This window comes from Pipistrellus kuhlii, unplaced genomic scaffold, assembly GCF_014108245.1.
Source record: "Pipistrellus kuhlii isolate mPipKuh1 unplaced genomic scaffold, mPipKuh1.p scaffold_m20_p_2, whole genome shotgun sequence".
NCBI lineage: Eukaryota > Metazoa > Chordata > Mammalia > Chiroptera > Vespertilionidae > Pipistrellus > Pipistrellus kuhlii.
In genome coordinates this window covers 178,704,379-178,731,892 of record NW_023425515.1, presented here as the reverse complement: position 1 = coordinate 178,731,892, position 27,514 = coordinate 178,704,379, and the positions used below count along the sequence as shown (strand labels likewise).

Genomic DNA, 27,514 nt, shown 5'->3' with positions numbered 1-27,514 from the left:
AAAATTATAGAAGGGGTACACATATGTCAAAAGTTTGGGAAACACTGCAGTAGTCAAAAGCCACCTGGACTTCATTTCTCAAGGCTGACACCTGTCTGTGAGCGAGCTGGGTCCTGCCCAGAGAGAAGGCCCGCTTATGCAAGGGCGCCATCTGGTGGACACGCAGGGATGCGACACGCAGTCAGGATCTGGGATACTGGCTCCCCACGCACCTGTCTCGGACCACATTGATGGTCCTCAGGCCCAGGGCTGCGGCGATCTGGATGACTGCTTGCCCCACGCCACTGTTGGATGCATTCTGGATGACAGAGTCTCCTGTGGAGCCAGGAAGAGACTCAAGTCAAGTCCTGGAGACCTGTAATAGGTCAGGCTTCCAGCCTGAGACCCTATTATATAAGGCAAGAGATGGCGTGCTTAGGCTCCCAGAGGACCTGGGGCTTGGCTGCTGGGCTTTCTCAGACCTTGGAGTGTTGCTCAATCTTCTCCCAATACCCCCTTCTCCCCCACCCCAACTTTCACAACACCCACACTCCCTCCTAAGACTTGGCCACTCAGTGTCTACAGTAGACATAATATACAGTAGAAAAACCCTGCTATGTAAATGAGTTCCTGTCCTTCATCCTCCAATTTTTATGTCCTCAAGTCTCTGCTTAGGTTATTTCCTTGGTGTGCAATGCTTCCCTCTTCCTTTCTTTCTTTTTACTTTTTTTTTAAAAATATATTTTTATTGATTTTGTACAGAGAGGAAGGGAGAGAGATAGAGAGTTAGAAACATCGATGAGAGAGAGTCACCGATCAGCTGCCTCTGGCACACCCCCTACTGGGGATATGCCCGCAACCAAGGTACATGCCCTTGACCAGAATCGAACCTGGGACCCTTCAGTCCCCAAGCCAACGCTCTAGCCATTGAGCCAAACCTGTCTCGGCAATTGCCTCTTCCTTTCTCCCTTCGTTGTGAAATCCTACTGAAACCCTTTGAAGCGCAGCTTAAGTGTGGCTTCCTTCACGAAGCCTTTCCAGACTCTTCGCACTGCTCCCGCAGCACTCTGCAGGCATCTGTATGAACAACATGGGCTGCCTCATCGCATGCTTGGCTGTATACGGGTCTGAGTGTATCAAGAGCTTGGAGCTGGAGGGGAAGGCCATGCCATATTCCCCTCTCTGTACTGCTCAATCAAGGCGCATTGCCTTGAAATGGGATTAGAGCCACACTGGAGGAGCTAGCAGCCCCTGAAACAGGAGCCGAAGCCCAGGCCTGAATTTGGAGCTAGTCAATGGGGGGAGGAGGGGTATGCATAGTGTGCAATGGGCCATGAGAGCTGGTGGGTAACCTGCTGTCGCTGAGGTTAGTTCTGACATGGGTTCTATGAGGGTCGTTAGAGGGCTCCCAGCAGGACTCCCATTTCGCCCACAGCAGCAAACAGCTTTCACTGGCTTCCTCCCTGACTCGCTCTCCACTCCCTCACTCCCGCTTCCTGCAACCACCCCCTCAGTGAACTGCATGCCCCTGTCCTTGTCTCAGACTCTGCTCCCAGGGGACCCCAAATAAAGCACCTAGTTTTGTCACTTCCTTGCTAAATGATCTCACACAAATAATTTACCTCTTTGGACCCCAGTTTCATTTATAAAAGAAAGGGTAAGAAAAGCAGTGTGATGCCGAAACCAGTTTGGCTCAGTAGATAGAGCGTCAGCCTGCGGACTGAAAGGTCCCAGGTTAGATTCCAGTCCAGGGCATGTATCTTGGTTGTGGGTACATCCCAGTAGGGGTGTGCAGGAGGCTGCTGATTGATGTTTCTCTCTCTTCGATGTTTCTAACTCTATCCCTCTCCCTTCCTCTCTGTAAAAAATCAATAAGATATATTAAAAAAAAAAAAAAAAGAAAAGAAAAGGAAGGAAGAAAGAAAAGCAGTGTGGTTACTGCACTATACGCCCTGTGCTAAGTGTCACATTGCAATGTTTCAGCTAACCCTCAGAATTCCTATTCTCTGTTTTACAGATTAAAAAAAAACAAACCCTAGTGATTTGAGAGGTCAGCTTTTAACCAATGGTACCAGCCTTCCTGCACTGCTTTGACGATTTGAGGCATTCAATGTGGCAACGCCTGTAAAGGCACTCATGTGAACTGGAAAGTGCTATAGGAACACTGAGAGGAATTACTACTTCAGCATTTTACTGAAAACACAGGGACTGTCTATCTTGTCTGGCTTTGTATCCCCAGAGCTTAGCACAGCTCGATACATTTTCGCTGAATGACAGAATTCCATCCCAAGCTCTGGGAATGTGATCCTTCAGTGGTTTTCCAGAATGTATTCCTCATGAGGTTTCAGAATCTTTTCTAGGAACCAAGCTAACATCTTTCTAAGCAAAAGCAGCAACACATCTCCAGGTTAGGGGCCCCCTCTTCCTCTCCCGGAAGTTCCCGTGGCCTTCGGGTCAGGATTGGGGTCCCAGTCTGGAGATCCTGGCCTGCCCCTCCCCCCTGCAGGTTCTAACCAGGCTGCAGCTGCTCAAAGTCCTTCAGCATCCTGTAGGCCGTGCAGGGATTGACACCCAGGGTGGCAGCACTCTGAAGAGGGATGTTACTCGGAACACTGATCAGAGCTTCCTCGCTGAACACAGCCTCGGTCCGCCAGGTTCCTGAGTCAAGAGATGAGTTCAGGGCAGTGAGGAATCCCTCTCCACACTCAACCCCAGCCCGCCCTCCTCAGTAAATGGGCACCTAGGATAACGGACTTCAAAGAATGCTTAGCGGACAAAGGAAATCTCTAAGTCCTTTGGAATGTCTCTGAATCCTCAGGATAATTAAGGTGTAGATTTTGTTATTCCCATGGTAGTTACCATTAGATTTAGCTAATGTCACCCAGCAGGTGACTAAGGATCTCAAACTACTGGACTCTGAGGGTAAGATAGTATCATCAATACCAGGAAGATGAGAAAAAGAAGCCCTCATTTTCCTCCTCGGTTCTCTCCTTCTCACCTAGCGCAGGCCTGTCTTGGGATGGGATTATGGGAAACAGCATGAAAGTCAAAAGTCAAAGGCCTAGATTTGGGACCAGGTTTTGTTAGTCTGTGAGCTTGAGCAAATCCCTAAGTCACTTGAGTTTCGGTTACTCTAATATATAAATGACACTGGCAAAAAGAGCCTGACAGGCCTCCTCCGGGAGCTGTTGCTCAAATCAAAAATGCTTTAAGGGTAATGAAAAAATCCTGTACACTGGAGAGAAATGACTAATCAGAATCCCAGCCCACATTTCAGTTCCAGACAAAAGAACTGGAAAATGTCAGTACTGAGAAGACCCTTCAGAGAATCGAGTTTAACCTCCTCATCAGTGGGGAAGGGGGGAGGATGGAGGGAGTGACTTGCCCCCTTCCAGCCACAGATACCTGCCCCACACCTGCTAGAGCCAGACACGTGCACAACAGACACATTCCTTCACCAAGGAGCCTCCTTCCTTCTAGTGGAGTAGAACAAGTGGGAAACAAACAAGAAAATGCAATAATTATAAATTATAGAGACAGTTACAGCGGTGAGATTGCTTCAGAGAGCAGCCAGGGAGGGACAGCTTCTCTGAGGAAGTGACATGCTAAGGGCTAAAGGACAGGGATGTTAGCCACTCAACAACATCCCAGGCAGAGGAGAAAGCCCATGCAGACTTTGGGGCAGAGCAGGTAAAAGAGTGGAATTGGAGGACAGTGATGGGAAGAGTGGTTGAGAATGGTTGAGGTGTCATGGGTAAAGGAGTGTTTTTTTAGAATTTTATGATCTGGACCCATAGGAACCATGAGTTATGTTGTAACTTGGTACATATCCATATACGAATATCTATCGACCTATCATCCGTTTCTGTGTGTGTATATCTAACTCAGAAGCTAAATGTTTTCATGGAACAATATTTATTCTACTGGCGTATTCTTTATTCTATTCTACTTGATTTTAGTAAAAAAAAAAAAAAAAATTCTGTTTGCCACTGACACGATTGATTTGGCTAATGAGTGAACCTGCAGTGTGAAAACCACAGCTCTCAGGGTCATGGCATGGAGAACGGATTTCATTTTGGTGAATGGGAAGTTTCTAAAGAGCTTTGAGAGAACCCTGAGGCCATTGAATTTATGCTTTAAGTCATGGTGTTGCTGTGAGGAAAAGACAGTGGGGTGGCGAGGGACAGAGTGAAATGCGGAGGCCCAATCAGGAGGCTTTTGCAGGAGTTGAGATGTGAGATGATGATTCCTAGGCCAAGACTTTGGCCATGAGGATGAGGGAAGTAGATAGATTCGAATTATCTGTGGAAGATCAGTCAACAGGGGTTGAACGGGCACTGGGTGAGGGTGACTGGAGCTCAGGATGCAGCCGGACCCCATGGACAGCGGAGGTGAAGAGGACAGGCCCTGGAGTCAGACAGATGCAGATGGAAGCCCTGGCTCTGCCGAGTGCTCGCTAGGTGACCTCGGGAAACCACTGGGAGCCTGCTGGCTCGGTGTCTGATGGCTGCGCTGTCTCAGGGCCCTTGGCCTACATTTCCAAAGCTCTTGATTGAGTGCGCTCATCCAGTTGCTGACATTCAAACAGTATCCTGGTACCACATGTCCCAGGTACGGGGAGTAGGGGGCAGCCCAGGCGATTACTAACTGTGCTGCAGGAGGGGAGAAACAGCGTGAGCTCTAGGAAACAGGAATTGGGGATGGGAGGCAGCAACACTATTAAAGGCTGAGTCAATCCCAGAGTAGGTCTGTGGTTGAGAAAATAAGAGACTAAAAATCTGAATGGTTCCCTTGGGATCCAGGAGGTGCCTTGGCATTCTCTGGGCTTCACACAGCCTGGTTTTAAAATTTTCTTTGTCCTCTTCATCATCATCACCCCCTTCATAGCCATCACTTACTGTGCTCTGTGCCAAACATTTAGTGCATGGTATCTCCTAATTCTCCTTCATGGTACGACAATGGGAAGTCAGCCTCTGGGGCCTGGCTGTCCCAATTGTCTTCTCAAGAGGACCTGGGATGGGGCTGTCAGGGTCTTAAAGGTGAAATCCTTAGGCTTTGGAGTTGGAGAGACCTGCTTAAAAGCCCAGCTCTGCCACCCACTAGTGGTGTGATTTAAATTTCTCATTTCACTTGCTTTGAGTTCCACCTTTCCTGAGCTATGAAGTGCAGAGAATTACATTCACATTGTAGAGTGAAGATGAAATGTGATGGCATCTGTACAGACTATCCCTGTGCCTAGCATGTAGAAGGTGCGTAACATCCCTTGGTTCCTAAGTCCCATGCCCTTGCTCTGAGGACAGCCATTCCTCACACATGTGCAATGGACCTTTAACCATCTCCATCATCTAGTGCAGGTTGGCAAACTATGGCCCACGGGCCAAAATTGGCTCACCGCCTGTTTTTGTAAATAAAGCTTTATTGGAACACAGCCAGACACACTTCTTTTGTCTTGTTTATGGCCACTTAGAATGACAGACGAGTAGAGGTAGATGGTTGCAAAGCCTAAAATATTTACTAACTTGCCATTTAAGAAAAGGTTGCCAATCCCTGATCTAATGCATAGAGAAATTGAATGTTTGCAAAGGTCACTGCATGTATTGCCTCAGTTGAGCTGCGTAAGAGTTAGCTGAGATATGCAAGGCAACGGCTACTAGCTCCATTTTAGAGATGAGGAAACTGAGGCTCAAAGTAGTTGTGACTTAAGATCAGACAGGACAGGTGGAAGGAGCACCTGCATCTGATTCCCAGGCCAGGGCTCCTTCTCCTGCCCCATGCTCCCTCGGCAGGGTTTTCAGTCTTTCCAGTGAGAAAGTCAGTTCGCATATTCTCTGGCCCAGTCTCCCTGGAGACTAGTTGGGTTGTATGTGGGAAAAATCTGGTCATGGCCACAGCAACAGCTAGGCAGCTCCATACCATGAAAAGATGACCAAGATTCAGCCCGCTGGGGACTTATCTGCCTACTGATTGCCACTCTTAGTAAACTGAATCTCAACTAGAAGAGAGACCATGTCTGTTCACTGCTGTATGCTAGAGCCCAGCCCACTACAGATGTTCATAAAATGTTTACTGAATAAACGAGCTAATTATAGTCCTGATAATTATAAAATACTCATCCTCTCTGACTGGCACCTGGTTTGAAAGACACGCCTTTTCCCCAGGGAGAAAGCCCTGTTCTGGCTACCACCGCCACCACCCATGAAATTACCCGCACACCTGGCAGATGTCCTTTGTTCTTCTCTCCAAACATAATTACCGAGCTCTCAAATCCACCGCTTCTCCAGTCCCGTGGAACTGTCTTTGCAGACACTCCTCATCTGCAGCCTGAATGTTCAGCCCCTTCCTTACTGCTTCCTGCCTCCACCGGGCCCCTGCCCTTCCTGATCACTCTCTGCACTGCACAGATCTGATCAAACCAGTCCTCCTTTAACTCTTCGTCAGGCCCCTCCTGACCGTGGATGTGAGCCCTCCACCACCGGGCTCCAGCCCACCTCTGCAGCCTCATCTTGCTTCTCTACCATCCCTCCCCAGACCCAGCCAAACTGAGCTCCCTGTGGTTTTGCAGACCTTTGCAGGTGCTGTACTCCCTTCCTGGGACGCCCCTCCTCGCTGGCCCGCTGACTGCACTTCCGCTCAGTCTTCCAGACCCAGTTCCAGCAGCACTCCCCTGGGAAGCCTTCCCTAAAGCTGCTCGCCCCAGGGGACTCCCGCCTTTGCGTCCTCCCGTGATTATGGCGCTTATCACACTGCATTGTATTAGAGCTGTTTTTCTGTTCCCAGCCACGAGCACTTCGCAGGCAGAGACTGTCTGACCCACCACGTGTGCCCTTCCCTCAGCACGCGGGCTGGCCCAAGGCACCAGTCAATATCCGGTGAATCCTCGCAGCCCTCAATTTGCTCACACTGCTAGGCTTTCACTGTCAGGGCTGTCGAAGAGGGTGCAGCAGTCTTGGCAGCTTTCCTGACATCAGGGAAGCAAACAGCTTCTTAATAGACTTCTGTTACTGTTTTTTTGGTTTTTTCCCCTGCCAGGTACCTTTTTCTTTCCAGAACTACTCCTTCCTAACCTCTGTACCACAGAGGTGGGCAAGAGACTCCACTAAGCAACCGGAGTGGCCCAGCCCATGACCTTGGGATGGGTTCATGGATGGGCAGGGATGCAGGCAGAGCTGGTGAGAGCCCTTCTGGGGGATGGATATGGTTGTGCTGAATGGACTGTGGAGGACGTGCTCTCTGTTTGTTCTCTAAACCTCGGCAGCTGGAGGCCATCTATGCAAGGGACCTGGCAGAGTGGGTTAGAGTCTCGGCCCACCACTTACCGGCTGGATGACCCTGGGCAAGTTGCTTCATTCTGTACATTTACTAATGTCTCCCCTGCAAAATGGGGAATGATGACTTACTATATGTAAAGTGCCTGGTGGAAAGGGAGTGGTCAATAACTATTTGCTGCTATTACCACATCACTGTGTGGGGAGATCCCACCTGAGAACTAAGAAGAACAAGAAGAAGTCAGAGCTCTGATATCATTGGGGTTCCGGGATCCAGCTCTGCCTGACGCTTTCCATCTCTTGTTCTCCCTAGTTCCACACACCGATTAACTTTTTTCTGTACAGCAAGCGTGGGTTGACTCTCTGTAAGTTATACCCATAGAGTCCTACCAGAGGAGACAAGAGCCTGGGGAGCTCTCCTTCAGTTTGATGTTTGAGTTTGGGCCAGAGCTTCTTCTCAAGCTTCAGGTCCTCATGTGTTCCCTTGGATGGATGATGTCGGTCCTGCTTCCCTCCCGTGGCTGGTCAGGGTCCATTTGTCTATTGTTTGTGCCTCAAAAACCATCAAGTGTTGAATAGCTCGGCAATGACTCCTTACTATATGTAAAAGAAGACCCCAACTCTCAACGTGGCTTTTTCAGGGCCTCCCTTATGTGGCCCCACTACTTTGTGACCCTCTGTCTCACTTATGCTACCCTCTCCCAGGTGCACATCCTCTGCTGAGGCCACACGGGACTGCCCGCCATTTCCCAAACTCAGCTTTGTGCTTTTGCTGATTTGCTTCCTCCACATGCAACCACTGTGGCTCATGTCCATCTAACAGCATTAATCTACCGAAGGTCTGTTCCAATGCTCCTCCTCCAGGAAGCCCTGGTCCCTCCCCACGACTTCTTTCTCTCCCACACGCAGGAGCATAGCATAGCCAGCAGTGTCTTCTGTTTCTTGGGAACTTGGAGCACTCCCTTTACTGAGCTTATTGGTTTGAAGATTTCTTCAATGAGTCCTCAACCTCCTGCAGGGCAGATGCTGTCTTGCTTCCTCATTGTACCTTTCCGCAGGGATTTAAGGATGTAGGGATTCAGACAATCACAGCTCCCATCAGCACTGGCCCAGGGAGATGGGAGAGCAGGTACATCACCTCCTGCTCTCTTTGTTCAGCTCCCACCCCTCTGGAGGGAGGGTAGGGTTAGGGACTTAATAATAAGCCCTGCATCTCTTAGTTACGCAGAGCCGATGAGCAAATCTCTATAGTGTGGGCAAAATAAGATCTGGAACGAAAGGCTGCTGATACGTGGGGAAACTCACCCAAACCAGCAGTTGCTGGAATCACCCAGTCTCCTGGCTTCACCCCAGTCACGTTGCTGCCCACGGCCACCACCTGTCCGACACCTTCGTTCCCTCCGACAGCAGGCAGCGGCGGAAGGAGGCCGTAATTACCTAAGGGACAAGACCACAGAGGGTCATCCAACAAGGTGCGGGCGGTGGGATCATGGCCTTTGGAGTGAGACCAGTCTGGGTTCTGCCTTGGACCAGCTCTGAGCCTTAGCTTCTACACCCGTAAAGGGATAATGCTCCTTTGTTTTTGTGGTTACAGGGAAGACTGACTAGATGGGAGACTGGATAAGATAATTGTGCAATGAGCCCAGCATTTTACAGGCTCGTCATGGTGGTTGCTTTATGCCTCCTACAATCTCCCTAAGGCTTGCAAAGCCTCACACCCAGAGAGGGGAGGCGGGGATGGGGTGGTGGGTGGGTGGGGGGGGGCTCCACCGTCTGTAGATGGCACATCTGGAGGACAGCTGCTCCTAATCACAGGAATTTCACACTCACACCTGAGGAGGAATGAAAATGAGGTGGTGGCTACGCAAAAGCAAAAGCAAAAGAAAAGAAAAAGCCAATTAACAGAAGCCACAGAAACCAAGGTTACCTTGGATCATATTAATGTCAGATGGATTGATAGGGGCCGCCAGCATCTTCACATGGACGTCTGATCCGCCCACAGCAGCTAGCTCCAGGTTCTTCAGTCTAAGCACAAAGTCAGAGAGAGATGTTAATGCCACCCAGGCTAGACCGGGCATATTTTTTAAAATTTTTAATTAATCAATTAACTAATTAAATCCTCACCCAAGGATATTTTTTTTCCCATTGATTTTCAGACAGTATGGAAGGGAAGGAGGAGGGCGGGGAGAGAGAAACATCGATTGGTTGCCTCTTGCATGCGACCTGATTGGGGCCGGGGATGGAACCTGCAACCTAGGTACCTACATGCCTTTGCCCAGGAATCGAACCCAAGACCCTTTGGTGGATAGGCCGATGCTTGAACCACTGAGCAACTGGTCAGGGCTAGATGGGGCATCTTTTGCTCAAATCATCTCCCCAGAGTAGGTCATTCTGCAACATTTTCTGAGCTGCCATTGTGTGCCCAGGAATTCCGGTTCCGTGAGAAAAGAGAAAGGTGCTGTAAGGAATTAGCACAGGATGCAGGGTAAGTCTATCAGCACTGCATGGGGGAAATCCTAGTGACCTTTCAATCCCACTGTCCACTCTAGGACAGAAAATAATAAAAATCTCTGTCTCTCAAACTTGCTTATTGATCACCTGGTGTCCTTAGTAATACAGGTTCTCAGGCCCAGCTCTGACCCGCTGAACTAGAACCTCCAGATGAGGGCACTTCGACTAGTTCTTAGGGACCAGCACAACTGGGACACCCTGGGCTTGTCCTTTGTTCTCCACTTTCTCTTCCCCCATGAAACACACAGGGGAGAGGGGAGGGTGGGGGAAGTAGAGAGATGGCCTGTGTGGGTCAGAAAGGACTGCCTGGGTGACTCTGGCTCACCATCTGGAGTGGTGCTTCTTCTGGAAGAGGATCCTGGCCTATCAGAAAGGCTGCTGAACAGAGCTGAGCATCCTACGTGTGAAGCCCTGCCATGCACAGCTGTCACCCAGCAAGTCTCTTTCCTGCTTGAGGCCTCTTGTCTCCATTTGTAAAAGGGGGGGAGGTGCTGGTGGTTTGCACTCCATCACTTCCAATATCACCTCCCACTTGAACTCTATGTGATAACAACTCCCTTTGGTCTCAGTGGGCCCTAGACACCCTGGGACTTTGGTTCATGGGTAAAATGCCAACAGGCTTTCGAGGAAGGCCAGGCCACAATGTCCATGTGTTACTTTTTTTTAAAAAAGGAGACCTTACAAACAGAAAGCACTGATCAGTGTACTAAACTGGTGGGTCCTTGTGACTTTTACCACCGTACTCCTTGTCCTTCTCCCCTCCCCACCCCATCTCAGACTTCATGTTTGCAACGCTTTCTCTGCCCAAATGTACTTGTTAAGCAATATTTCTCTTCATTTTTACTTATTAAAAGCACATAGAACTGCCAACCAGGGACTTTAGCATTGGGCAACAATGCCACCACACTAAATGGATGTGACTCTATCTACTTCTTGTAAAATCTGACCTTTTAATTATATCTGAGGCTCCAATCACACTGGGTAAAGTGTGATTTTCAAGAAATGTCTTATACTAATAGTAAATTAATGGTGGCAGGTATTTATTACACAATGTCCTGTGCTGAAGGTGTCAAATACACGATCTGATGTAAGATGTAATGCTCCTGTGAGGACAGTATTAATATTTCCATTTTTTATATATAGATACTTTTTTTACCCTCACCTGAGGTATGTTTTATTGATTTTAGAGAAAGAAAAGGAGAGAGAGAGAGAGAGAGAGAGAGAGAGAGAGAGAGAGAGAGAGAGAGAGAAGGAAAGAGAAAGATCAATGTTAGAGAGAAATATCAGTTGCCTCCTGTGTGGGGTTCTTGTTCTGGCATTAAGAAGGGTTAGGCAATCTGAAGAAAGGCTGTGTGTAACTTAAGAGTCCAGAAATGAAAGAGAATTTAGAAAGGCTTTGGGGGTCAGAGGAGCCTAGCTAAAGAAACTATGTTCTCCTTGTCTCAGGGCCCCTTGCTTTTTATTAACATAAACTGTCCTAAGGCAAGGTGGAGATACATACTTCAAGGGTTGGGTTTGTCTACAGAGTCCATTGTCAGAATTGGGAATAGCCTATGGCTATTCAGGTGTTTGGCCAATAGGAGGCAATAACATGTAAATTAAAATGCCCTGAGCTGTCTGGCAGCAAACAATCAATTTACTGCATCCTTTTCAGGTTTGGGGAAATGCCTTCAGCCATTCCAACAAGTTGTAACATATGTGACTCAGTCCTTGTTGAGTCCCCAAGTTCTATCAACCTTTTGATGAAACTTGCAATTATGACATGCTGGAACTGGTTTCCAGCACTCCTGAACATACCCTGACTGGGGTTTAAACCTGCAACCTAGGCATGTGCCATGACCAGGAATCAAACCTGCAACCTTTTGGTGTACCAGACGCCCCAACCAACTGAGCCACTCAGCCAGAGATATATTTCTATTCTATCAAGTAATGAAGGCTGCCAGAGATTATGGAATTGACACAGGGTAAGATAACTGGTTCATAGCAAGGCTTCTCTTCAAAGCCGGCACTCTTATTTACCTTCCTCTGTATCACTATCCTGAAATTAGTGTGGGAATCCACATGACTGCCCACAGGGCCCCTGGAGATCTAAGGATCCCAATCTGGAAATCCCTGTACCAGATTATGACCAATTTTTCTTTTAATCCTCATCTGAGAATATTTTTTTAAATTAATTTTTATAGAGAGGGAAAGACAGAAATATCGATGTGAGAGAAACATCAATTGGTTGCCTCCTGCATGAGTCCTGACAAGGGCCTGGGTCAGAGAGGAGCCTGAAACCGAGGTATATACCCTTGACCAGATCAAACCTGGGATCCTTCGGTCTGCAGGTCGATGCTCTATCCACTGAGCCAAACCGACTAGGGCCAGATTATAACCAAATTAAGGGAGGCCATTCCTCACTATGATTGAGAAACAGCTAGCTATAAAAAAAAAAAAAAAAAAAAAAAAAAAAAAAAAAAAAAAAACGCACCCCAAAACAAATAGTCCCTACAGGAAGTGGTTAACTAGGAAGAAGTTGATGACCAGGGCAGAGAGAATTAAGAAAGGGACTTCCCCTCCTTTTTAGGTAAATACTAAGGAATGCATATATTTATACAGCTGGAGGAGGGGCACCGTTGTAACAGTAAGAACAATAATAACTACTGTTTGAGTGCTTACCAGTGAGTCATTCTTCTAAGTGCTTTCCACTATTATTCTGATTTTATGCCTGAGGAACAAAGGCACAAAAGAGGTAAATGACTTGCTCAAGGCCACCAGTAGTAGTAAGTGGCTGATCTGATGTGAACCTGGCAGTCTGATGCTACAGAAGCCAGATGGTTAGTGGCTTCCCCGGACCAAGCAGAGGGCAGCCAGGTGAATACCAGTCAGGAGTGATGTGCCGACTTGATCCTTGCTGGACTGACCTGGGAAGGCGGAGAGGTCAGCAGCCTCAGCTGGTCAGACCACAGTGTTTCTCCGTGAATGTATGTCTAAGTCTGCACTGCAAAGGAAAACCCTGCCCAGAGCACATGGACTGGGGACGAGGGCCCCTCTGTGTTATCAGTACTGCTTCTCTTGCATTTTCACAGACAATCCGTTCCTCTGTAAGCTGAAAAGTCCATGCACTCAAGCTACTTAAGGACATATTTTTTTTCTGCATTTTCTATATGTTCTTGCCTCAGCCCAGAATTTCATTTCCACAGCTTCTCTATGAAGTGAAAAATTCCATTCGCCCTTTAAATCCCAACTTACATTTTACTGCCCCTAAGACATCTTTTTTCACTCTTCTTGGCCCTGGAAAGTATCACGTGTTCTATCCCGCATGCTCCCAATCACAGGGATCATACCATGAGACCATCTTACCCGAATTCATGGCTTTTTAGTTTATGAAGTCTTTTCACAGATTTTTTTCAATTGATCATAAGGTATTAAGTTCACATTCCTTTTCCGAAACTCTTGGGGTGAGACGTAGGTACTTCAGGGTTCCGAGTCATATATTATCTATACCCCCTGTGGGGGCTGGGGCAGCATTCTATGATCAGATACACTGTTTTCCAGCAAAACGAATGAATCATCACACTAAGAGGATGAATAATGACCATATAAAACTTCATGTGAGAGATCAGGTTTTACCTCCAAAGGAGTTATGAAAAACAAAAACAAATTAAAACAAAACAAAACAAGGGTCAGTTTTCAGAGCTTTTTGGATTTTGGAGTTGCAGATATGAACTCTGAATTGGATCCAGGTCTTCCAGACTCAGTTCAGTGCCCTTTTTACTGACCCAGTTTTACAGTCAGAATGTGTATGTGTGTTGTCTCCCTATTAGATTGTGATCTCACGAAGGGCCATGAACTTCCAGTCTTAGCACAGTGACTGCGGCCAAAACAGTGCTCAATGCTTCCTAAAGAAATGATCCACGTTTCTCTTCTAGAGAGAAAATGTGGCATAGAAGTGCCAGTCATTCAGGGGAGAGACTCAAACCCACAGGGACTTAGCTATTGAGGCTTGTATTTCTCTTCCTGGTTTTGGGCTGTTTATGACAACGCACCTAAAGGATGGGTGCAGATAAACAATGGAGATGATCCTTAAGAGAGTCCGGTCTAAGCAAAAACCCTCGACTGTTTTCCTCACGGGAAAGTTCAGCTTGCATCTGCAATAAAATTGTACTTCTTAAAAGCCTAGCTGACCAGGGTCAAGATGAGAAGACAGGGAGACCTCAGTTCATAGACAAAGGGTAGAGCATGGATTTGGATCGAAATATGCAGTCCAGGTTGGAATCCTGCCTTGGTCAGTTACCAGCTCTTTCAACCTCAAAGTACCTGTCTGTGAAATGGGGAGAACAGTAGAACCTCCCTCATAGGGTTAAATGAGTTAATGTACATAAAGCATTTGCTAGAGTACCTGATACACTAGATGCAGAAGAAAGGGCAACTGCTATTAGTCCAAGGAAGCCTCTGAAACAATTAGTTATACCTCTGGAAAGAATCACTGAATCACTGAAAGGAAGACACATTTTTTTGAAAACTCAAGTAAATTTAATTCAACAGATATACACTGAGTGACCAGATTATGATGATCTCTGAACACATAACAATCTGGGCACTCAGTGTATATCCTATATAATAAAAGGCTAATATGCAAATTGTTCCCTTGACTAGGAGTTTGGCCAGCAGGCAGGCTGGCCAACTGCCCATGTCCCCTCCCCATGGCCAGGCTGGCTGGACCCCATACATGCACAAATTCATGCACCAGGCCTCTAATACACACACACACACACACACACACACACACACACACACACACAGAGTGGCCAGATCTTGCATTCAGAGATCACAATAATCTGGCCACTCAGTGTATACTGACAGTCCTACTAAGTGTCAGATATGGTACCAAGGGGTTTAAATATGAAAAAGTAACATCTGGCCTGGAGCTTGATGGTGTAGGGAGGGGCTCACACCTGGGAGAAGTGCTTCCTCAGGGGCAGGCTTGTGCTAGAGCTGACCGAGTTTAACCGCCTGGGGGAGGAAAACAAAGGTGAGCAGAGGGGCTTTGGAGGAAGTGATAAACAGGAGTTAACTGGGTGGATCTAGAGGAATGGCAATCCAGAGAGAATGGCCAAGAATCGGACCTGACAGGAGGCTAGCTCGGGCTGCAGTCTGGATCGGAGCCCTGGGAATGGGCAGAAGTGGACCACCTGGAATCTCTCCAACAGGAAGTGGCATTGATGTCACTTGGTGTCCAACTCCACATGGGAGTTGTGGGAAGTCTGGGAGCTCCTGGGCTTGTGGCTTGGGTAACTGGATGGTGACAGGAGGAGGAAGAAAGAGTGGTTTGGAGCGGGGAGGAAGCTCGAAGCAGGCTGGTACGGAGCAGACGGCACCTGGGCTAGACACAGAGCGGAGCCAGCTGGCTTTGTAGGGAGCGCCTAGGGGAGCAGGTAAACATATTTTGGGCGATGGCTGGACCATTAAACGACAACTAATGTTGACAGTTTACTGGACTCCAGGCATTGTGCTTAACATTTTATGTACCCAATGCTGTCTTGTCCTCAAAACACCTATCTGGAGGATGCCATCAACCTAATTTACATATAGGAAACTGAGAAGCCCGAGGTTAAATGGCTAGACTTGATCTGAAGCTTGATTCCAAAGCTCAGCCTGCTGAACACTAAGCCGGCATCCCTCCGCTGTGTTTGTGGAATTCTTGTCCTGAGAGATATTATTAGGTAATCCCTGGGGTCCCATACGTTTGGGAAACGCTGCCTCCTAAAGCCCTTTCAGACTGCACATTCCGGTCATACAGGCTCTGAGAAGTCCTCCGGAAAAGAAACCCATGCGGCTCGGAACAATCAGAGCTCCAGTTAGCTGAGCTGGGAAGGCCATTTTCACAGCGAATAATGACCTGCCTCCAGACGGCAGCTTGACGAGTGCTGTACTGGGCCACCCCTTGATCCCTGTTCTCTTCTTTGTCTTCTGGGCAGCCTAGCTGCTCTGCCAGGTGAAGTTCACCGACGTGGGGGGAAGGAGAGTGTGATGGAGGAGGACCTAGGAGACGGAAAGTTGAAACTGCAAACACAGGTGGGGGAGGGCGGCAGGCAGACCCGGCACCTGCTGCCCGCCTGGGGGAAGGTGTGTTGGTCCAGCTGCCTCTCACGGGGGGAGGGGGGGGGGGGGGGGGCGGCGGCGGGCACCAGCCCCAGCCTGCCCCATGGAATGCCATCAATACCAGACACAGCTGTTCCTGCAGAGTTCTAACAGGTCGTCAAGGATACCATTCTGCAGAGACAGGAAGGAAAATGGGGCGAGTCTGAATTCCAGGGGTTGGATTGCTGATATAATGACAGTAATTTCTTCCCTTTATTTATTTATTTTTTAACTCCCCAAAGGAACTGGTGGCTGTGTTGCGGAGAGCAAATGAGGCACCCAAACACAGCCTGGCTACATCTCCAGTCACTTCCCTGGGACGGCCAGGGTCTTCCCCTGCGAGGAATGGCGCCATGCGGCTCAGCGGGATGCCCCTGTCTCCACTCAGCAGATCCCAGACCGGATAAGGTCACAATGGCCCCTTTGAGGCCGAGGCTGTACACCTGTGATGCCATCTGAACGACAAGGGAGACAAAAAGCAGGCAGAAGAAAGAGCCTTTTGAGAAGGGGGAAAAAAGAGGCCAGCGCTCTGGGGACGGCCTCGGTTATATTTGCTGTGTAAGGCGAGCACTAGCCAGCGCCGTGGGGATATCTTTCCCGCCTTCTGCATTTAATTAGCAACCATTTGTGCTATCTCGCATCTTCCACGCAGTTACCTTAAACTGGTCAGTATGATTCTGAGCAGAAAGAACAGGCAGGGAGACAGCCATTGAACACTGAGACTTTGTCATCTGTTCACTACTCAGAGCCAAGAATGTGTGTCCCACCGCAGGGCCACGCTGGGTGTAGGTAACGGACACCTCCCGTGGCTCTCCCCAATCTGCCTGCAGCCTCCGCGGTCACAAACAAGCCTTCTTCTGGGACTTGGTGAAATGCCTGAGTGCTGGATACGTTGTTCTGAGATCTGATTAATAATCAATAAGCAAAGCACAACTGGGACATCGCGGAGGAATGAGGTTTTTCAGCTCACAGCTTGTAACAGCTCACCCCCAGTGGGGGATGCTGGCGGCCTGGATTGGAGGTGGGGGCCCTCTCAAGGAGTCCTCAGGGAGCTGCTGTCCCTGAGCAGAGCTCCTTGTTCCTGTTTGCCTCTCTGTGCCTCTGCTGGCTTCCCTGACTCAAAGCAATCTTGCCCTCCTACCATCCAGGACTTTCTGCACAATCATTTTGAACGGAAGGGAATCAGAGACTGAGGGCAACTTCTGGAAGTTTCTACCCGAGGTTGGCAAAGAAAATGTCACCCTTCTTTCTCAATCCCCTACGCTCCCTTAATTAAGATGATCACAAAGCTTGCAAGCCCCGTAAATGTTCTACGTCTGCTGACATCAGGACACTTGCTTGAAGGGAGCTGCAGAGTCTCTGTTGCTTAGTTTGCCGAGGCCTAACTCTCCTTGTGGCTCCAGAGAGCAAGCCTGAACCACAGCAGGAGGCAGAGTCGCTGCTGGCAGCTCCTTTCGTCTCTGACAGGTACCATGCAGGCCCCGCTGCAGGCTGCTGAGTATGTACCGAACCAAGGGCAAAGGGAGCTCTTGATGAAATCTTGTGCCCAAGACCCGGATTTCTAGCCACAGCACTGCTCCCTGGAGGTTGCTAGGGCAACCACTGGCAAGTGGGCAGTCCCACGCTTGCTTCAGTTTCATAGACATATTGGACCTGGACAACTATTGGATCAAAGAGGATTCATGCCTCTTAACAACCCCCATGGCTGCAGAACTGGGTTGAAAAGAAAGCTGAGGTCTCATCTCGTCTTGGCAGGAGAGGATGGGAGTAAAGAGGCATGCAGGTTTGAGGTAGATAGAAGTGGAAGCTGTGAAGGTTTATCATCAGCATATTAGAAGATAGGAGTGTGGGGACAGCATGAGCGCTTGTATTTACCATTGCCGACCTTGGTTGACTCCTTTATAAAAAGGAGACTGGAGTGATTTCCTCACTGTAATGAGTGGCGCAATTGGGACTAAAACCCTGGCCAGGCCCCAGTGACATCCTGACTAACCTGGTGTCAGCTTTGCTTTTCCTTCTCTAAAATGAGGACCCCTACCCCCACCCCACACTTCAGGGTGGGAAAGGCCTGGAACTGTATCAGAGAGTGGCAGGAGCTGCTAGGAGAGGGCCAGGCGATCACAGTAAGGTGGGGGGGGGTTGCACTGGGTGGCAGCTCTTCTCCCAGACACTGAAACCCCTCCTTCGTGCAGCTCCTCCGGGCTGCGCCTGCCAAGTTTCACCTCAGATGGAAGAATGGGGAACTGGGGTTAAACGGGCTTGGCCCTAAACCCCACAGCCTAGTGGGAAGTCCAGAGGGAAGGTAATGTTCGCGTGGAATCTGCTTGAGTTAGAATCCCGTGAGCTCAGGCTAGCGCCCTCGGAGCCTGTTTCAGCAGGTACCTCCCTCAAAGGACTACACGCAGGCATTTCCTAAGTATCTGTTGATCAGACACACCACATGCAGAAACATTCCTACACTTTTCCTCCTGGACTAGAATGTGAGTTCCCCGAGGACAAAGACCATAGATGATTCTCAGTGCCCAGAACTCACTTGTGATTTTTTTAAAGAATAAATAATATAATGAGTTTTGTTCCCCCCTCCTTCATACATGACCACAATAAAGAGCTCCAGGAGACAAGACAAAAACAAACAAAATCCCAGTTTTCGACAGAGTGCCAAACCAAAATGCTAAATATCTTTCAAAGTACTAGAATTCTGTTTTAAAAAACCAAGTCACCAGCATAGTTTGGGTTTTCAACGCTAACATCAACTGCAAAAAGAAGAGATCCCCTGAGAGCAAACCGTGCCCTACAGTGAGAACTCACTACCTACACAGCCTGGCTGCCCACCACCTGCTCCCCAAATTCCATCTGGTTAACAGACTGGGTACGTGTCCAAGGGTTTCGCATTGTATGCCAGCAGCAGGCAGGTGAGAAAGCTGTGACGACCAGGATCAGGAAAATGGAGGAGACAGAGGACATTCTTATTGTCTTCCCCAGGGTGGGGCTGCCGATCTTACTTATTTACTTTTTTTGAAGGGCAGGACAGTTTATTTTAAAAAGTGGTACCACTGGTCCTCTGGCCGGCGCACATTTGATGGCTTTTCTCTTGGGCATTCACATCGCAGTGTCTTCTACACCGAAATGTCCTAATGGGACCAAGAGTGTCAGAGAAGCACGGACTTGGCTGGAATGAGCATGGGACGCCGGGGTCTGAGGCCAGGGAGCCACCGGAACCTCCGACAAGGGCTGCCGATCTCATGAAGGGTAGACTTGGGGTCACCTGAATGACCTGCAATCTCCTCTTCTCTTCTGACCTGTCTTATTCCCAATGTTATTTGCTTGGGATGATCATCATTGCTTCTCCAGGTCTATGTCTATATCGAGGACTATTAATAAAGCCACATCCTAGTGGTCTGATCTTAGACAAGTGTCTTTCCAGTTTCTTGAGTCTCAGTTATCTTGTCTGTAAAATGGGGATAACAATGACCAAACCCCAATTGAGTTTAAAATTCCATCATATATCTGGAGAGCTTAGCTCAATGCCTGCCACATAGTAGGTATAGAATGAATGAGAGCAGCTTCTATCGTAAGAGGATGCAAAATTCGGAAAGGGGACTTTCAGGAACAAAAGGAACGGAGTACGTGGGAACTATCTGATAGGGCAGCAATTGTCAACCTTTATCATCTCACAGCACATGTAAACCAATTACTAAAATTCTGCAGCACACAAAAAAATTATTTTTTGCCAATTTGACCAAAAATATAGGTACAATTTTGATTTATTCACACCAGACAGCTATTAGTTGTGTTGGTGATTGTCATTTTTTTTTCTTTTTAATTTGATAATCTAAGGGAGAAGAGGTCAGTGCCCCTGACTAAATAGTCAGGTTTTGCATGTTTTAAAACATTTTGCAGCACACCAGTTGAAAATCATTGTGATAGAGAATCCGGAACTCTTCACGAGGGGTAACTGCCTGGGGACCTCTGAAATGTCTAGAATGTTTGCTACTCCCTTATGTTGTAATTTTCTCCTGCACCTTTTCAAAAATCCTCACCTGAGGATATATATTTTTAATTGGTATTAGAGAGAGGGAGAGAGGGCAGACAGAAACATTAACTGGTTGCCTCCTATGTGTACCCCAACCTGGGATCAAACCTGCAACCTAGGTATGTACCCGGACCTGGAATCGTACTGTTACCTTTTTGGTGAATGGGACAACACTCCAACCAACCGAGCCTCCCTGCTGGGCTCTCTTGCACATTCTTACTTCATTTAGATCAGCTGTTCAATTCTTTAAATGAAAAAGGCCCAAGAATATAGGAAAGAATATTTTTTTGGGAAAAAAGAAGAAACTATAAAATGTCAGAGAAAGGCTTAGTGGAGGAGGGAAGAGCTTAGTTTGGGGGCCACCAGGATGGAAGAGAAGGACATTCAGAATGGTGAAATGAGAACAGGAGCTCCCTGGAGGCCCGTTTTGAGAAGTCCCACCACGCCTCGGACCCGAGCAGACTGTTCCTCATTCCCTCCCTGCTGCTCCCAGAGCCCGGCCCACAGAGCAAACATCACAAACCACGCGAGTTTGGGAAATAGTCTGCTTGGACTCCGAGTACTTCCATGACCCTTCCTGGTGTAACCTGACCCACATACTCAGTTACTAGGGTATTTAAAGGACACCTGATTCTTTCTGTGACACCGCAGTTACCTTAAACCTCCCAAGACATGACTACAAAGAAGAGAATCCCAGTCTCTGGCTCCAGGCCATACAGGAACACGTCAAATTGCCTGAATCTGGGTCAGAAAGCAAAGCTGCCATTCTCAGGCAGAGTGAGAACCGCCCGCCTGCCTGCCAGTCCACGTCCACAGGACAAAGGTTCTCAGCCCAGGCCTGCACATCAGAGCCACTGAGAGCTGGGAAAACAGATTCCAGGGCCTCCCTGGACTTCCTAAGTACTTCAGGGGTCACGCGTGGGGATATGTAAAAGTGTCATAGGTGACTGAGATGGGAAGCCAAGGCCCAATGCAATGCTTTACGTAAGTATCATGCTTTGAACTTCTGGGAAATTACTAGGGTTCCATACAAGGAGACAAGACAGCGATCCCTTTTCCCTCAGTGGCATCAGCAACAAGTCTGTTCCAGCTTCCCTGGAACAGAGGTGATCAACCAGGAGACAACCGCACTCAGCTGCCTAACCTTCAGGGCCTTTCCGCAGGTCCCTGAGCATTGGAGATGCCTTCTTCATCGCCTCAGAACTCAATAAAAGGTGCACTTCTCACTGAAATCAGATACAGACTTAACAACGTGTCTGGAGCACCTGTTTTGTGGCGGGCCCTATACCAGACCCATAAATCACAAGCCTGCAAGAGAGGCACAGCATTGTTCCTATTTGGGGTGCAATCCTGGAAAAGGAGTGTTCGCCAGAGTTTTACCAGCTCATTACAGCACAGTCCTCATGGAAATATATTACTCATGATCAACGTACAATTTGGGGTTTATTGGTGACTTATTACTCATGAGGGACATACAGTTTGGTGTTTATTGACTGATGAGTCCTTTCAAAATTCTTTTGGTCTCAATATTCTAATGGTGGATGTGGCAAGGCTGAGGGAATGACCTTGAAATTCTCTGAGGCTTATCCCCTTGGGCTGTCAAAACATCTCTCGGGTTTTTTTTTTTTTTAAGTAAAAATGTGGGATGCTTCATGAATGTGTGTGCCATCCTGGTGCAGAGACCATGCTAATCTTCTCTGTACTATTCCAGGTGTAGTGCATGTGCTGCTGAAGTGAGCACTCTAGTCTGTATTTTAATCATGAAAATAATTCCGTTTGCCTATCCTCTGGCAAACAGGCAAGCCATTTGCTGATAATCAGAGTTGTAAACAAGGGACTGCAGGAGAGGATGTAGGTGCTTTTTGGTGGAAAGTGTTAGATTGATTGAGCTCAGCTGATTGGCGCTATGAGCTATGATTGTATTGTCTTCATTTTTAAAGAGGATGAAACTAAGGCTCAGAGAACCTCAGTAACTTGCCAAACACGTTTTACAGATCAATGCTTTCACTGTTAGCCCCACTACCGTGACCCCATTTAGCCCTTTTGGATAGCCAAACAGAAGATATTTTAGGTTCCATTCCAGATCATGCAACAAAAGTACAATAGTATAGCAATGAAGCGAGTCATAACCTTATTGCTGGTAATAGGATCTTGCCTAATTCCCAAAACGCAAAGCGCAATAAAGCGAAGCACCAAAAAACGAGGTATACCTCTAGTTACTTATGGGCCACTTATAATGGTTGAACATTCATACACTGTTTTTATAAGTCACATGCAAAAATCATTAAGATCTAACAGAATTTTAGGAGGACATAATTATAAAGGCAATGAGGGCTCAGCAGGGCAGAGTGACTTGCCTAAGGCCAAACAGGCCTTGGATTGGCTCCAAAATAGGAGCCCTTTGTAACTAAAGGCACATAGCACAGTGGACAGGAAATCACAGGAGACCAGGTGGCAGAAGCCATGGATTCCTGCCCCTGTTCCAACCTGTCCTTTGGGCACTCTGGTCCCTTGTCCTTTGTAAAATGGAAACACTGATCTCTGACCTACTTGACCGAGAAATGAAGATCCAAATAGGTGTGAAAGTATTCTGAACACCGCCTCCAAAAAGTAAGGGAAGGTAAGAACTTGGGCGGATCCGTCAGTCAGAAAGGATTCCAATGTCAACTCTGCCGCCTTTTGGATGATGTGTGACTGAGCAAGTGATTTCATCTCTCTGATGCCTCAGTGTTCTCATCTGAAAAGTGGGGGTAAATCAAGTTCCTACCTAGAGGGATTGCCCCACACATACAGTCCTCCAATAAACATATAGTCCTAAACTATGACAGTTACACTTGTGCCTCTCGGATCTTCAACTTCTTCGAATCATGGACTTCCTGAGCTACCAAACATACCCTGGGCTTCAGTCTCCGTCCTATTATTCTCCACCTTCTTCCTCGGACCCAGTCTCTCCCTGCCCCGTCTCCCTTCCCCACAGCCCGTCTGAAAGCCCTGCAAGAAGCCCCGTTGCGGCGCGGTCTCTTACTCGACGACCTTGGTCGGGTGCCCGTGGTGGCCATAGACCAGCGCCCGGACCCGGGAGCCCTCGGCGGACGCGGAGAAGGAGGCGGCGGCAGGCGGGCGGAGGCCCCGGGCCGGGAGCAGCCGCCGCCGCCGCAGCAGGGCCGGGGCCCGCGCCTCCCACAGCGCGCAGACCCACATGTTCTCCCCAGGATCTCACAGCCCGGCACCCCGGAGACGTCAACTTCCCGCGACTGCGCGCCGCCCCGGCCCCGCCCCGCCCCGCCTGGTAACCACGACTCTTCCGCCTCGTAACCACGCCCCTCCAGTCTCGTAACCACGCCCCTCGCTCCTTTTAAAGGACCAGCTCTTCTTTTCGCTGCTCGGTGGCGCCTAGAGGGATTGCGGGGGGGGAGCCAGAGACGCGCAGTGGGGGGAAAAGCGGGAATCGCGGGGATTTGGAGCCTGCCAACGTTGATCTCCCAAGGAGCGTCCGAGACTGGCCTAAAGCTATGTCTGCAGTCTGCAATCTGTTGTTTGATTTTGGGGAAGGCATTTCCCCTCCTCTGACCTCAGTTTTTCCTTTTCCCCACCATTCATTCATTCATTCATTCATTCATTCATTATTCATTTATGTATTTACTCATTCATTCATTCATTCATTTAAAAACATTTTTATTGATTTCAGAGAGGAAAGAAGAGGGAGAGCTAGAAACATCAATGATGAGAGAGAATGAATCATTGATCGACTGCCTCTTTCATGCCTCACACTGGGGAGCCAGCCGGTAACTGTGGGCATATGCCCTGACTGGGAATGGAACCTGACCTCCTGGTTCATAGGTCCATGCTCTATCACTGAGCCATGTGGGCTGGGCCCCACCATTTGCTATTGTGCCAGGCCATTTAAGGCATTATCTCAAATTCCCACTATCTCCTAATAGCATAGGAAGGCAAAACTTACTTCCCTTAAGCAGAGTACATGTAAGCTGCTGTGGAGGCAAGAATACTGGGTTTGGAGTTAGAAGATTTAGGTTCAAATCCCAGCCTTGCCTCTTCCTACCTTAAGCAAGTGCCTGAAACTTGGAGACTTTCCTCATAGGTACAAGGGGGAGAATACTCCTCCTTTAAGATTGCTGTGAGGGCCCTGGCCATTGTGGCTCAGTTAGTTAGGCATCCTCCTGCGCACCAAAAGGTTTCTGGTTTGATTCCCTATCAGGGCACATGTCTGGGTGGCAGGGCTTGATTCTGGCAATGCAGGAGGCAGCTGATCAATGTTTTGCTCTCACATAGATGTTTCTCTCTGTCTCCCTCTCATTCTCTCTCTAAAAATCAACAAAAGGCCGAAACTGGTTTGGCTCAGTGGGCAGAGTGTCAGCCTGCGGACTGAAAGGTCCCAGGTTCAATTCCCGTCAGGGGCACGTACCTTGGTTGTGGGCACATCCCTGGTGGGAGGTGTGCAGGAGGCAGCTGATCGAGGTTTCTCTCTCATTGATGTTTCTAACTCTCTGTCCCTCTCAATTCCTCTCTATGAAGAATCAATAAAATATATATTTAAAAAAATAATAAAAGTATTTTACAAAAGATTGTTTGAGGCTTGGGTGAAACAACAGAATACTGTTATATGGACAGGAGAGCACCCTGTAAAATGCTGAGTGTGTTCAGGTATAAGGGAGGGATCCCAAGCAGGAGGGCCTCCCCTCTAAAAAAGCTCAGTGTAGAAAGGAATTAAGCGGGACAATCTAAGTTCTTTGTAAAAAGATGTAGCCCAATAAAGACACTGGATCCTATTTTTCACGTTTCTGGCAGAGTGGAGACATAAGCATACCTAAAACCCAGTTGAATGTTAAGAACATGAGAGAGGCACAGGTGGGAGTCAAAGAGACATGTTTTGGATAGGGGTAGGGTGGGGGCATCTTGGAGAAGGTGCTGAGGAAGCCAATCCTGTGACTCCAAATCTTCAATATGCATCACAACCATCTGAGGTTTCATTTTAGACCCACTGAATTAGAATCTTGGGGAGGGGTCCAGGAATGTACATTTCTTACAAGCTCTTAAGATTATTAGGGTGCAGCCCTGGCCAGTTTGGCTCAGTGGATAAAGCGTCGGCCTGGGGACTGAAGGGTCCCGGGTTCGATTCTGGTCAAAGGGCATGTACTTGGTTGCGGGCACATCCCCTGTGGGGGGGTGTGCTGGAGGAGGTTGATTGATGTTTCTCTCTCATCTGTTTCTGACTCTCTCTTCCTCTCCCTTCCTCTCTGTAAAAATTAATAAAATATATTAAAAAAAAAAAAAAGAATATCTGGATGCAGGTGGTCCAGGAAACAGGTTTTGAGAAACACTGAGGCAGGTCTGTGAAAGATAAGGAAGAGTTCATTTCTCTGGGTTTTATTGACCCAAAGCTTTTTAACTCAGAGTTTTTCCTCCAAGGAAGAGAGGAAAGCTAAGTGCTGTGATGATGGGTGTAGGTGCTGGATTCTGGCAAATCTGGACTTGAGTCCTGGCTCGGCCACTTTCTAAAACCACTTCAAAGTGATTTTGGACAACTCACCTGGCCTCCCCGTGTCTCCATTTCCCTATCCTTAAAAAGAAGGAAATAATAGAGTCTGTGTCAAGGCTGTTGTGAGGATCAAGTGAGATATTATTCACTTCACTTGAGGCACTTAGTACAAGAATGCTTGGCACATGAAAGCATTTGATGAATGTTATTGGGGGGTTCTTGTGAAGATTAAATGATAAATATCACATGTAAAACACACAGACTAGGGTCTGGCTCATAGGTCGTGTTCACAAAATGATTGTACTTTAAAAAATATATATATTATTGATTTTTTTTACAGAGAGAAAGGGAGAGGGATAGAGAGTTAGAAACATCGATCAGAGAGAAACATGGATTAGCTGCCTCTTGCACAACCCCCACTGGGGATGTGCCCTCAACCGAGGTACATGCCCTTGACCGGAATTGAACCTGGGACCCTCAGTCCACAAGCCGACACTCCATCCACTGAGCCAAACGGGTCAGGGCTGTACTTTCTTTTATTATAGAGAAAGTTGGTGTCTCATCATGGGGGAAACACTTGGTCCTACACAGCACGTTCTATCTCTCTCTGTCTCTCTGTCTCTCTCTCTCTCTGTCTCTCTCTCTCTCTCTCTCTCTCTCTCTCTCTCTCTCTCTCACACACACACACACACACACACACACACACTACCCAGTCTCACTCATCTGCTTTCACACAGGTTGATGTTGTGGTAATGCTCCCTAGGTGACTTTGAGCTGTTGACATTATCTTCAGGAACCAAATGAGTTCCTCTGAATTATGGACAGCCCAGCCAGGAAGCCTGGAAATCACCAGCAGGCCTCTCTCCTTGGGGCTGAACTCAGGCCCAATCCATCCTGATAGTCATCACTTTTGGTTCAGGCCATCGGCTCTTGTTTGAACTGTGTCGGCAGCCTTCTTTCTAATGGGGATCCCCTCTCCTCTTTCTGCCTCCCCAATTCTTTTAGGGGGAACCAGAAGCTACAGTTCTTTGTAAAACACCATGAACTATTGATGCATTAAACTTTAAATGGTAAACAAAGCTATGATTCTATGCTAATTCTAGGATTCTCTCACACTACTGACACATACTAAAGTCTTCAGAAAAATGTATGTGGGAAAACACAGAAAAAATTATATTCATTGTAATTAATCTACCTTCTTGCAAATTAGAAAAATATAACTGGTTTTAATCCAGTGGTAATTCCTCTTCTCCCCCCCCCCCCCCCCCCCCGCCCCCAACTTGACTTGAGGAACACCTGGGTTCCTCAAGGGGCAAGTTTGAAAACCATTGCTCTAGGAGTTCAAGTCCAATTGTTCTGGCCTCACATTTAAGACTTTTGCCCTCTGTCTCCCAGACTGTCTTATCTCCTGCTATTGGACCACGCACAGCCCATGATCCAACCGTACCTGATACCCACCTTTCCCAGAACTTCCATGTCTCATGCCTTTATTCAACCTGCTCCTCCTGCTTAATATGCTCTTCCCTGCCTTGCCTACCCGGGAAACACCAGGTTCACGTATAATTTCTTTGATGTTATTTTCCAAAACCGTAGCTTGAGTCAACTCCCGCTGCCTTTGTGTTTTCTCTGGACAGGTGTTACAGCCTTTGGTCTCTTGTTTATGCATGTGCCCATGTTCCCCTCCACGCAAGCATGGGACTCTGTTTTGTGTATCTCCTTGTTGCCAGCACCCAATATGGGGCCTGGCACGGGGCAGGTGTCATGCATATTCCATGAGTTGAAAGTAATTGAATCTCCTCATGGCCTGGCCTTGCCTGTGGTGCCGTCTCCTTTCCCTTAGATTTGGGTCACTCCGGGGCAGGACTCTCCTGGTTCTTCTCTCTTCTCTCTAGGATTATAGAAGTGTGTGTTCTTTTTCAAGTGAAGCAGAATATTCTCCTTTCAGTTGTCCACCTGTTGCTTGTGTTCCTTCTCCTTCCATCACAGTCTCTGCCCTGTAGGCTTCCCCCTGCACCAAGAGTGGAGGGATGTGTCATCAGTCAGGCCTCGGTTTGAATCCTGGGCCCACTATTGACTGGCCATGTGACCTTTGGCGAGTACCTT

The 27,514-nt window shown here is 48.0% G+C and overlaps 1 protein-coding gene and 1 non-coding gene across 4 annotated transcripts in view; both read right to left on the bottom strand.

The window, feature by feature from the left end:
• The window catches only part of MECR (mitochondrial trans-2-enoyl-CoA reductase), a 29,199-nt gene extending 6,034 nt beyond the window's left edge, over positions 1-23,165 (bottom strand). Inside the window, exons 1-6 of one of the 3 annotated variants that reach the window (XM_036448020.1) lie at positions 22,940-23,081; positions 12,417-12,465; positions 9,172-9,269; positions 8,550-8,681; positions 2,494-2,637; positions 213-315 (exon numbers count right to left, since the gene is read on the bottom strand). In XM_036448020.1, the coding sequence (XP_036303913.1) occupies positions 213-315; positions 2,494-2,637; positions 8,550-8,681; positions 9,172-9,217 (425 nt within the window). In that variant the 5' untranslated portion in view covers positions 9,218-9,269; positions 12,417-12,465; positions 22,940-23,081. Of the gene's footprint in view, positions 1-212; positions 316-2,493; positions 2,638-8,549; positions 8,682-9,171; positions 9,270-12,416; positions 12,466-22,939 lie in introns of all 3 variants that reach the window. The other 2 variants (XM_036448018.2, XM_036448019.2) reach the window with 2 other exon arrangements.
• LOC118725007 lies at positions 21,549-21,655 on the bottom strand. Its single transcript, XR_004989774.1, has one exon. It is a non-coding gene; the product is annotated as a U6 spliceosomal RNA (small nuclear RNA).
• Positions 23,166-27,514: the final 4,349 nt, after the last annotated feature.